Here is a 12444-nt window from a genome sequence, read left to right as displayed (position 1 = left end):
ACGATTCCCTACCCCAGATAACTAGTGGGCTGCCCTCCCACCTCACGTCCCACACAAATGCTCTAAAAACTACTGGACTCACAACACCAAATAGTGAAAAAGTACTGCCTTTTAGAAATAAATTACTTAACAAGTAACTAGCCTCCCACCTACAATAGTGTTCCAGCTAATGGAATACCTATGAGGCAAGCTAGTTACAGCAATCCCTAGAAGGGAAAAATAATTAACAGCTCCAGTAGAAACAGTGGCAAAGACAGGAGCTCAACATTACTATACCCAACTATCAAGTCACTTTCTCAGCCAGAAGTTACCACCCCATGGATACAGCAGAAAAGAAAGCATGCTGTGTAAGGCTTTTACTTTGCAGTTAACAGCACAGCATTTTGGTCCAAGAAAGACTCCCTTTGATTCAAGCTAAGATAGCACGACTTGCAATAGAGCAAGTAAAGCATAGCAGGAAAGGAAACACGCGCTTTATCTGTCCACTGCTGGCCACTAAGTGGCCATATGCAGTGCCCTAAAATAGTAATAAGCTTTGGGAAATCTTACTCAGGTAATCAAAATTCCACATGCCTACAACACTTCTTAAATGAAGTGCCAGTAAATATGGCAGTTAGTCATATGCAGTTAGAAGGTTCTTCCCATTAAAAACTACCCATTTTTTTCATGTCAATTAAAGATGATACTGATGACAATATAGGTAAAAGTCAGGAATTTATGTAGGGTAACTAAAAGATCTGGTGGAGAGAATTAAGCAACATAAGAACAAGATCAACTATTGGAATGTAGGCTGAGAGATTACAGATTACTCTTCAAGATAAACGTCAGAATTTTTGGAGGCTACAACTTTTCATGTTAGATTCAACTTCTTTAATATATACAAATAAAAGTCTTTCTTTCACATACAACAAAAATGTTACTATTTAGAGAAAAATATGAGAGCTTCAGGTTTCCCATCTTTTAAAATAGACATTACTTAACATAAACATTTTCAAGGTGACCTACAAAAGTCACAATTATTGTAACTCTCTTGCCATATTAATTACGTGAAATACAAAGATACTGACTACTACACTACCAAAACAAGTGAATGTACCAAATACTCCTTTTTCATTGGAACAGGTATTATAGCCACTTAGAAAGGAATAAAAAAAGGCAACTTGTCTTTACTTTCAAGCACAGGGATTGCTGTAGTTACACTGACCGTATGAAGTCATTCCATCCATTGAACTCCTTCCGTTACCAGACGAGATGGCAGGGATGCCATCCTGAAGAAGCGCTGCAAGATCTCTGTACCCTTCGTGAAGTAGTGCATTATAAAAGGATCTATATGAATTATTATCTTTTGTAAGAATAATGTTTATTAGCATAGCTGCTCGCTCCTTCTGTGTATTCTAGAAAAAACATTAAGAGATATTATACAGAACTGAGAGACCTTAGAAACCACCTAATCTATCACTCTGTCAATTATAAACTGTTTATAGTTAGCCTTCAACTTGACCAAGCCCTTAACTCAACCTTATAAAGTGCAATAAAAACTGCATGCTAGGCATACACTTAAGAATTTGCTGAATCCAGGAATGAGATAGACTGAAATGACTATTATTAAAATGGATGATAAAATATATCAGTTGACTAGGAAGATAAATAAGTGAGAGACAAGTCTACCTGTTGTTTCACTTTCTCCTCCTCCTGTAATGTTAGTACTTCATCAGAAATCATATGATCCATAATGTAAGATGTCTTGATGTCTTTTTCCAATGCTTGGCGATTCATAAGTAAATAATTTCTACTCTTGACGTCCATATTTCTTCAATGTGAAAAAGAGGGGGGGGGGGGGGGGGGGGGGGGGGGGTCAAGTCAGAACCAGAGCATTACTTCCAAGTACAGTTTTGGTTTTAAAGTCAGAAAAAGGAGCAGAGCAGTTGCATTAATGGAAAATACAATGAATCTTCAGGCAAGCTCATATTACAAACTGCAGAAAGGTAAACTATTTAGTTGGTTTTTTACTTTCTGTTGTGATAAAGAGACTTTCATACCACTGTTCTATGAATTTAATTATACTGTTTACGACTCACTAGTCTAGCTTGGCTGGACAGTACAGTAGCATCAAGAAAACACTGGGGAAATCAAATATTCCTTTTCAACAGAGTAAAAAAAGGCATATATTTAGTTAAGTTGTAATAGTTCATAAGCTACTGTGAATATGAATAGTATTCTTGAAGTATTGTTTAGATGCCATATACTATTATGTTTAATAAAAACCTCCAGCTGAGCATTATTATACTTAATCTGACTACAGTATTTCTCTGATTGCTCCACCTGGAGGCATACAAAGCAGGTAGAAAAAGGATTTCAATCCTTAGCAATTAACTACACTTGTAGTAAAACTTCTGTGCTCATGTGAATGAAAGTTTTCATTAAAAAAAGCAGATGTTATGCTGCTAATTCTGAAAAAAGGAAAAAAAAACCCTGAGTATTTTTCCACATTCCTCTGAACTTGTTTATGAACACTTGCAGAACTAAAGAATCACAGTCTGTGCAAGCTTCTCATATACTAGGAACTTGCTAAAAGTCTCTTCAAAAAGGTCTCCTCCTCACTCACTACATCCCTCAAATTTTTTAAATCCTTGGATCATATGACTGGGACAACAGGATGAGAAACAGGACTGGTCTCACAGCTGACAGCACTGGGCAGAACTACAACAGAAAATAAAACCGAAGGCGATTGCAAGCTCCTCCACGGTGCAGCCACGCAGCTGCCTGCAGAAAAGCTCACCTTTTCCTTCAGTCCCTCCTTCGGGAGCAGGGTAGATGCAGAACAGCTGCCTCTGGATAACCCGATGGAGTGTTTCTTCCGCCGTACTGACAAAATTTCCTATTTTCACTGAAAATTATGCGGTTAGAAAGTCTTGCGCCCTACCTTTACCCCACCACACCGCTTCGGGAAGGGGACGTGAAAACTCCCCAGTCGAAAAACGCCCAGGTTATAAAAAAATAATAATAATAATCAGTCCACCCGTGAAGCAAATACCAAAAGAAAGCACCCCACAACCACACAAAACAAAGGGTTACCTCACACCCAGACAACGCCTCACCGGAGCCGCCGTTACCAGCCGCAGGGCGAACGAAACAGAAACCGGAGCGCTCAAAAACCCGCCCGCCTCACACCCCCAGCCCCGCCGGGCCGGGGGGGGGGGGGGGTGTCTCTCCCCGGCCACCTCCCCTGAGGCAGGGGCGGGGGGGCCAAGCCGCCTCCACAGCGGACGGCTCCGGCACCGTGAGCTGGAGTCAGCCTCAGGGCGGGCTGTGGTGAAACCGAAACCTTCCAGGCAACGGCCCGTCCCGCCTTACCTCCCTCTCCCCCACCGCCGCTCCACCGGGCGGGCAACAAGTTCCCGCCTCACCCTGAGAGGAAAGCCGTTACCCCGCACCGCGGGGGGGGAGAACAACCCGCACCGCGAACGCTTCCTCCTTCCGGGCCCGGCGGGTGGGATGGAGCGCCGAGCCGGCCCAGCCCGCTTCCCTCCCCGGCAGTAACCCGGCCCCCTTCACGGAACAAAGCCCCGTTCACCCCGCGCCGGCGCAGAGCCGCGGAGACTCGGCGTAGCGGGAGCCAGGCTTCGGCGGGGGAGGGCGGCCGTGCGCGCCTGACGTGGCTCCCGCCGCGGTCTGAGGTAACGGCGGGGGGCGACGGCCCGCCCGCCCTCGGCTGAGGGCGTCGAGGGTACGGAGAGGGGGTGCCCGGCCGCTGAGGGAAAGGAGACCCGAAGAGCTGAGGGAGGAAGGCTGTGGCCGGGGCTGGACGGCGTCTCCGCGGGCTCCTGGGCTGGGGGGGGGGGGTTCTCCCTGAGGGCGGAGGGGGCAGCCGGTGGCTTTCGGTGGCCCGGGGGGGGGGGGGGCGGCGGGAAGGGTCGCTGTGAGGAGAGGGGCTCGTCCGCCTCAGCCCCGCGCTGCGAAGTTGTCCTGTAAAGCCGAGTTGTTGTCCCTGAACTCAACCATTTCCCTAACTACCGTTCAGATCTCTTCATTTTAACTTCGTAATGCGTGTTTTCAATCCCAAAGGTGTTTTAAAAGGTACAAAGTAGCGGTTTTGCTGGGTTTTGGGGGAGCCAGAGGTGGTTTTTCCCTACCTACCTCAAACTCAGAGCACGCTTCCCAGTACTGCAACTCAAAACATCTCTAAGCTTCACGCTCTTGTGACAGATTCGGATTTTAAACAAAACAACGCCCTTTATGCACGTATGAGACAATGTAAGTATCTCTAATATTTAAATATTTATATATTGACATGTAGCTAAGCGGCAATACTGCAGAATGATCCAGAAGGAAGCACAACATTTTTGTCTCAACTTGCGCTAAACCAAACCCACCAAGGATCTAGTCTATTTTGAGCAGTGTGCTGGAAGACTTTAGGCTTAAAAATTCCACTCTGCGCTTCCACTGGGTTGGTTAGAATGTGAGCTTTTGCGTTCTTCGAAACTGGAGATTCATATTGCCCGCATCTATGCGGACCTTAACTTTAGCAAAAAGGAAATTATGGCTTTTATCTGGATGCATATTTCATTAATATTCTGTATTTTTCTATTAATGGCTATTAACTGGTGTCCGTGGTTTTACAGATGACATGAAATGATTGCAACAGAACTATTTCTAAATTAAAGCTTGATTTGCAATCTCTTTTTTAAAAATGAGAAGATTCATTTTCCCCTTTAATGTGGAGTAGGTAACTTTTTTTCTAGATCTACAAGTAAAACCGGAGGACAGTGGAACTGCTGATGAAATTGTGACAGTAATCAACTATAAAAAGAAATACCATGCTTTCAGTCCTTGTGATTTTAAACATATCTTCAAAATGGCTTATTGTACAACAGATGAAATATTTCTGGAAAGGTGAAATTAGGTAACGTTTCAAAAGTCAGTTCAGTTTGAGAAAACATGAAAGCAGTGCTCTGTGGTATAGAAAACAAATTTTCACAGTCTTACGAGACTTTACAAAAGTTCACATAACTAGAAAACATAGTAAGTGCTGAAGGAAACATTTTTGGGGGTGTATTTGCGTAACTAAAGGGCAAGAGATTATATTTGAAGATACTCAAAAGTAACTAGTCCTTTTTGTTTGGTTGGTTTTTTTCCTAGCTCTCTCTTTTGCTTCTGCTTTTTAAAAACACAAAATGTCTGAAGTTAAGCAGAGGAAAAAAGGTATTTCTTCATCCAAGACCAGTGATGGTTCACAAAAGGTTGAGAAGCACAGTAATTGTGCGAAGCTGGTAAGTCCCAGGACCAGCAATAATTGGAGTTCCTTTTGGACGGATTCACGGACAAGCTTGAGCATAATTTCCCTTGCTTTTTGCCTGGTGCTGACCTGGTAAGTAACCCTCTAAAGTGGATTTTAATATTTTCTTTTGTATTCCATACTGTATTCAGCCACAGGCAATATGATTAGTTACATTTGAATATAGTGATGGGTTCAGTGACTGTAGAAACTTTTTAAATCTAGAACAATCAAAGAGAGAATAGCAGTATTCACAAGCGTGGAAACATTGGTATGCAGTGAGGGATTATAGAAGCTTGATCTGTTCTATCAGGTTGAAAGTTTAAAAGGGGCGTTCCTCACGAATTCTAAGTACCTGCTTTGGAGACTACATCTAACTGTGAAGAGCAACTTAATCTCACAATAAGTACAACAAGGCTCATTTGGCTGGTAATAAATAATTCACAACAGTAGAAGTGGAGTTTTCTGTAAATAACTTGTTCAGCCGCATGGTAAATTGTTCATCAGGTGGAGTCTTCAAGTAAAGGTCAAATATATTTGTAAAAGATGTTTTAGAATATCTTGGCAGCATCAGTACCTTAGTTCCATCAGAAACTGAGCTTCATGCAGAAATGAGATGATGAAATTCTCAGAACTCTAGTGCAAGAAATTAGTCTAAAATCTTATAGTCCAGACATCAATCTGAAAATTAAGGTAAAATTTGTTCTTATTTAACATCACCCAGATTTTATTATCTAAATCTTTGAGAAACAGAATGACATAGTAGAATAAAATTAGTGATGCTTCTGCTTACTGTTCTGTGTATATCTGTTTAAGTCTGGTTTGCATTTATCTATCATCTATCTATAGCTAGCATTTCAGCTTTTATTGCCTAACTTAATCTGTATGGAATATTGCAGATCTTTTGAAACTTCTTATTGCTATTCAATATATTAATAAATATCAATTTATGAAAGCACAAGTGTTTTAAATAAACTCTATTTTTCTAGATAAACAGACTGCTGTGAATAAGGTCCTGGAATACTTAATATATGCTAATTATCTAGTTGTGTTTACTGTTTATTTACTTGCAATTTGCAGGTTCCTATTTCAGCAGTCAGGTCAATTTGCTGATATGGAAAAAAAGTACAATTTCTTACAGCAAGAAGCTGAAAAATTCCTGGATGTGGAAAATAAAGTTAACTTAATTTCTGAAAAGGTAATCATCAACATCTTAATTGGATAATCTCTGGTGAACATTTGCTGTTGTTTTACTTTGTTGTTATTTAGTTAAATTTAATTGACTGTTTTAAAATACATTTTCATACTGTGTTGTACTTGCCTCTGAATAGGCCTTTGGGGAATATTTCATGTGACTAAACATGTCAATCCACACCATTGTTCAAGTATGTGAATATAGCAGTTGTATCTCAGCATTATTTTTTAGACACTAAACTATTTTTAAAAAAGTACATTTGTGCACATACTTCATTCTACCAGTACTGTTCTGTGTACAATTCTAATACACATTGATTTGAAGAAAATTTACAGGCATTTTTATGTAGTAGACCTGTTCTAATAACATGAAGACATAATGAAGTGATAGTAATATTTTTTCATTGCTATTTTATTTTCTTATCTGCGTGTGACATTATCAAGTAGAAAACTTGGGCTGGCTGCTGAATTATCCCTTCTATCTTACAGATGGTGATGGAGGTACAGCATGGCTTAGGCAGTGATGTTGTTTTAGCACTGATCTCATAATGATGTCATTTATACATGATGTAATTTGCATATTTATATACTACAGTTCAGATTGCAAAATGTTGCATGGGATTTAGGTAGTGTGATACATTTTACAAAACAAACAAACAAACAAAAAACCCCAACAAACCACCATGGAAAATGAGGGGTTGGCAATAAAGAAAATGGCATGTACTCTATAGAATTTCAACAACAAACATACCCTTTTCTGTGACTTCTTCATGCTAGGTTAATCAACAATATTTTAAAAATGAAATGTGAAAACAAATCCTATAGGAGCTTTGTAACAAGTGAAGTGGCTTCTAAGGGACTTTATTCTCTGTTAAATAAAAGCAAATGGTTTTCTAGTTTTACTTTTGTTAAGCAGACATGGACATTGTTTTGTGTTATAAATGCAGCTTGAGTCTTCTGAAAGTATCCTACAAGAAGCTGCCTCATCCATCTCTGTGATGACTGAATTTGAACAGGAAATACCTTCTCTTCATAACATCATAAATGATATTCAGAACAATGAACAGACTCTCTCTATAAAGATGCAGAATATTAATGAGAAGTTCCAAAATGTTACAAATTCCTGGAGAAGAAGCTTGGATGAAATGAACACAAACACTGGTGGCTTAAAATCTGAAGCAAAGTTCGTACATGCAGAAGTTACTTCCCAAATTAATGAAGTTGAACAAAGAATTAAATCCCTTTCAGAAAGAGTAAGAGATTTGGAAGACAGTACAGCCAGAAATATTAAAACATTAAAAAGGCAAGAAGATGATGAATTCTCTAGAGTTGAACAAAAGTTGGGCTTGCATGCAAAGGCAGTTGAAAAACTAGAAGAAGAACAGAATAGTCTGGTAGCCAAGGACACAGACCTGAATCAGAAACTTGCGAACTATGAACCTAAAATTGAGGAGTGCAAGACCCGTTTGCCAACAATTGAAAACGCTATTCACTCTATTCTTAGATTATCAAGTGAATTGCTAAGTATGGAGAAAAAGATAGAGGACTTGACAACACAGCTATATACTGTGGAAAAGGATATGTTGAAAACTGTTTCTGATACAATGGCAATGCAAAAGGTTCTTGAAGGCATACAGTACAATGACAGCATATTGAAAGTGCACAATGAAGTAGTGGTTTTAAAAGAAGTACTGCATGACATAAAAGTGCCTTCAAAAGCAAAAGAAATCACTTTAGAAAGCTATAACTTTGAAATTGACCAGAATGGTGATAACTAAATTTGGACTTGGGGCTTTCACTGATGAAAGAGCACTTTAATTTATTATACATGTGACTCCAATGTATGTTAAGGATAGCTGAAATATTCTCATTAATTTAAATAGACACTGGATCAGACTGAAAGGCAAACTTATAATAAAGAGGTTAGAGAGCAAGAAGTACTGTGTTGAAGGAGGAGAGTACTTTCTTAAATTAAGGATTATTTTCAGCTTATTTATTAAAAGTTCATTTTTTTATTAAAAAGGAATTTGAAGCAAAGTATGTCGATTTTAAAAAAAAAAAAAAAGTCAAAACCAGAGACATGAGATGACAATTTATATTTAGTTTTCACTACTTCTTTTTTATATTGTTACTCATTGCATTATATTCTATGGACTTGTAACACAATGAAGTTCTTATCTCTAGGCAGATATATATATGTACCTCGCTTTTAACGTATTATATACCATAATGTTTTTGTGCTTGCGGTACAGTCTTCTCAATGTCGGAGGTAGTACTGGGATCTACATATTTTATTATGTGCAAGAAAGCCACAAGGACATTTTTAACAGCTGAAGCTGAGATACAACAACATTACAGAAAACACTAGTAAAGTACCCCTTACTGAGAGCCTTCTCTTGTACTGGTATTTATAAGCAGGGGCTTACATATCAGCTGGTTATTATCTTTTATTTCTTTGACCCCATGCAAGTAGCCCCCTTAGACCTCATTTCCAGCCTTCTCAAACTTCCTAAAATCACAGGCATAGTTTTGTTCTGCCATTGAAATCGCTGGACTACGCATAGACTGAAGTTCTTATTAACAGCTAGATTATTCTTCTGTCATTTAACTTGCAAGTTTGGTGCGATCAGTCACTGTATTAGTCTGGGGTTTGGGTTTTTATTTTGTTTGTTTTGGTGCTGTTAGAAACAAGTTTTAACCTTTTCTATAGAATGTTCTCTGCTAGCCATTACATGACAGGTCTGGTATTGCTTTGCATTTCAAAGGGGAAAAAAACCCCACTTTACAGTGTCATGGACATTGTTTCCAAAAGTTTGGTGAACCAAGAGCTGCAAAAGCAATTAATGACAGCCATGGAGTTATGTACTTGACGGCAGGGAATATCTAATTTATCCTGAGATCTAATAGAGCTGTTTACACAGGATGTAGTCCTACCTAATAGGCCTGATCACTGTTCATTGAAATTTGGATCTCAGGACCACCATAAATTTGTGTCTATGGACTTAATGTCTTGATAATTTCTTATTTCTGAACTCAGGAAAGCAGATGGCTTAGGAGGCAGTATGAACCCACAACATTTATGACTTAATCAGGCTTGAGTTAAATTATCCTGGTTTTGTACATTCACTTACCTAGAACTCTGCTGAAGTCTTCACTAAACAGTTAATGCTGCCCAGTCAAGAGACTTTTAAACCAGCATTTCTCAATGTTATAAAGTCTGTCAGTTTCATATGTTTATTACTTATGTATAGATTTCTGTTTAGTAATATTCAATAAAAATATGATGTAATGGATTGTCCTGGTACATAATCTATTTCAAAATAAATTGCTCTTCCAGAAAGGGTACAGAATAAATACTTCAGTGTTCCATTAAGAAATACTATTCTGTACAGAAGTGTTTTTTAAATACCTTTCAGAAGTGTGTTCCAGGGTGTTTCTACTTCATATATTTTTGGGGAAGGGTGGCTAAATTACCAGTGGTATGCTCTCCAATTTAATGTCTTTCATCAACCTCAACCCTATTGAAAGCCAAATGTACATGAGATCAAACAGGAAATTCTCATCCTTAGAAGGCATTAACTAGAAAACCACCACAACTCCCCACAACCTAAATTTTGGTATTTTGTTTTTAAGCATACAGTTCTGTGCTAGCAAGGACTGACCAATGCTATCAAAAAGTTTAAAATACTTGTTTCTTTGGTGATATTTTTACTACTAGCGTCAAGAAAAGGATTAGTATGAAACTAATTATAGCCTCTTAGAATGTGTTTTACCTGCCCATTTGGTGTTTTTTTTTTCTCTCCATGTTCTACACTGACTTATTGGGGATTGAACAGGATAGCATCACGCAGGTATTTTCCTTTCTTCCTCTCAAATTTGAAAACCAAGAATCAATTGTTAAAAAACCAGAAAAAGTGAACTAGCAAATTCAGCCAAAAATCCAACAGTAGTTCGAGTGCTCCCTCAGTAATGCAGCTTTTATGGAGGTAGGCTGTTTAAATAGCCACCAAAATACTTCACAGGAAAAACATTAAACAAAAGGGAAGCATGCCTAATTCCTTTGGCTTTTTCTTTTGTGAACAACATATTCAAAATACGTATTATGATTACCAAAATAAAATGGTCCATGATTTTTGGATAAGAGAATTTTAAAGTAGGCATCTTTCTAAAACATTTCTGAATATCTTTCTACATGTGTGTTTCTTGCTCACACAAATTATAGGCTTAATACAAAAATTTCTGTAAATCAGAAGATTGCATTTGATGACTTGTGTTTTCAGAGGTCATGCTGGAAAGTTGTATAGCACCTTCCTGTAATTTTTGTTGTATATAGAAAAAGTAGTAACACTGGAATTTGTTACGTATACTGAAGAGAAAAAAAAGTATGTTTTTGTGTGTGTTGCAACAGAAGTTTATTTCCTAAAGAGAGGATTTGCACTCAATTATCAGACTAGTGAGATATTTCATTAGACTATAGCTTTAGTTTTGATGCGAGTTGTTAAGCTAGAAATCTTGTCAAATATTTTTCTTTGTATCCCCGTAGTGTGAAAAGACGTGGAACTTAATGGACCATCTGGAAGACCTTCAGATAATATCTCACATTAAGCATCTGCAGGAAGATATTTATACAATGAAAACACAGTCTAGCAGCATAATTAAAAAACAAGAAGAATTGCAGAAGAATTTAACAACTCTTTCTCATGCACTGTCAAGTGCTGAACAGAATGCAGCTTCTGTAGCAAAAACCATAACTTTGATGATTGTGACAGTAAAAACTGACATAAGGCGCATTTCAGGCCTAGTCTCAGATATGACTGCGTTGACAGATTCTTTGCAAACACTAGAAGATAAAGTAGAAAAAGGTGAAAAGAAGACAGTAAAAAATATAGGTGACCTGCTTAGCAGTAGTATTGACCGAAGTACAAAACTACAGAGCTTGGCATCCAGTAACACAAGGAAGATTGAGGAAATTAAGACAGCATTATCTGAGTTAAGGAGTGATTTTAACAAGCATTCGGATAGACTTTTGAACCTCGAAGGTGACAGAGCAAAAGTTCTGAAGACGGTAACATTTGCAAATGATTTAAAACCCAAGATGTACAAGCTTAAAAAGGATTTTGCTATCTTGGAGCCATTAATAAATGACCTAACACTGAGAATAGGAAGATTAGTGGAGGATGTATTACGACGGGAGAAGGAAATTGCTTTACTGAATGAGAAATTGGCCAATCTAACAAGAGTTCAAACTGAGATCAAAGATACGAAAGATGAAATTACCAAGATTTCAGACATGAATTGATCACTGTGAAATGCCACTGCCTAAAGAACAGTAGTGTTTGAGGAGTGTTAACTCCATCAGGTGTAGTACTGAGAAGAAACACAGTATTTAAAGGCTTCATTTAGAAGCACACCAAAACTTAACTAGAGATTTGTCCTCTTCCTTTGAAAAGGACAGAAAAAAAAGTCACACTGATTTCAAGGGACAAACTATAAAGTGAACAAAAAACACGTCTCTGTGCATGTATTTGTCTTTCTGAAGGATGACAGGTGCTATATTTAATAAATTCCTTGTTTTGTACAATAAAACAGCGTTAAAGCATAAAATGTTGTTCTTGCCTTTAGTTTGCTTTCATGAAGAAAGCAGGACCTAAGACTGACAGAGCTTCAGCTTTCCTTTCCTGCTCCAAAGGAAGAAATAAAATTGTGGTTTCCAGATGGAGTTAAACAAGAGTTAGTCAAACTGCAGTAGCGATTTAATATTTATCTCAATATATTCACTCTATGATTTTTGTAAAGCGTAGCACTTTCCCTTTTCTTTTAAATGAACAATGTTTAAAGAGGCAAATGCAGTGAAGCAAGCAATGCCCAGAAATATTGCTGATGCCTTGCAAACAGTGTGTCACACACTTAAATGGAATAATTTGGTTTTGTGTGAGGCTTTGCAATTGTAAATCGCAATTACTGTGCAGCATTGT

At 38.3% G+C, this 12444-nt stretch overlaps 2 protein-coding genes across 15 annotated transcripts in view; one reads left to right on the top strand and one right to left on the bottom strand.

Annotated features, from left to right (window-relative positions):
• The window catches only part of APAF1 (apoptotic peptidase activating factor 1), a 59084-nt gene extending 55612 nt beyond the window's left edge, over positions 1-3472 (bottom strand). For 8 of the 10 annotated variants that reach the window (XM_049792388.1, XM_049792386.1, XM_049792390.1 and 5 more), the window contains exons 1-3: positions 2780-3345; positions 1669-1810; positions 1205-1394 (exon numbers count right to left, since the gene is read on the bottom strand). In XM_049792388.1, coding sequence (XP_049648345.1) covers positions 1205-1394; positions 1669-1806 — 328 coding nt within the window. In that variant the 5' untranslated portion in view covers positions 1807-1810; positions 2780-3345. The other 2 variants (XM_049792387.1, XM_049792385.1) reach the window with 2 other exon arrangements.
• Positions 3473-3502: 30 nt separating this feature from the next.
• Positions 3503-12182, top strand: IKBIP (IKBKB interacting protein). 5 transcript variants are annotated; one of them, XM_049792413.1, is made up of 5 exons: positions 3503-3677; positions 4066-4254; positions 5140-5368; positions 6356-6473; positions 7417-9726. In XM_049792413.1, exons 3-5 carry the CDS (start codon positions 5175-5177, stop codon positions 8245-8247), a joined length of 1143 nt encoding a protein of 380 aa, XP_049648370.1. In that variant the 5' UTR covers positions 3503-3677; positions 4066-4254; positions 5140-5174; the 3' UTR covers positions 8248-9726. The 5 variants fall into 5 exon arrangements, with proteins under 5 accessions (XP_049648370.1, XP_049648371.1, XP_049648373.1 ...); XM_049792416.1 differs by lacking the exons at positions 3503-3677; positions 7417-9726 and adding exons at positions 10306-10320; positions 11013-12182 and having other exon boundaries at positions 3905-4254; XM_049792414.1 differs by lacking the exon at positions 4066-4254.
• The last annotated feature ends 262 nt before the right edge of the window (positions 12183-12444 follow it).

The sequence above is a fragment of the Accipiter gentilis genome, chromosome 34, assembly GCF_929443795.1.
Source record: "Accipiter gentilis chromosome 34, bAccGen1.1, whole genome shotgun sequence".
In the NCBI taxonomy this organism is placed as follows: domain Eukaryota; kingdom Metazoa; phylum Chordata; class Aves; order Accipitriformes; family Accipitridae; genus Astur; species Astur gentilis.
The sequence above is the reverse complement of the archived record's forward strand: the minus strand, read 5'-3'. Positions and strand labels throughout refer to the sequence as shown.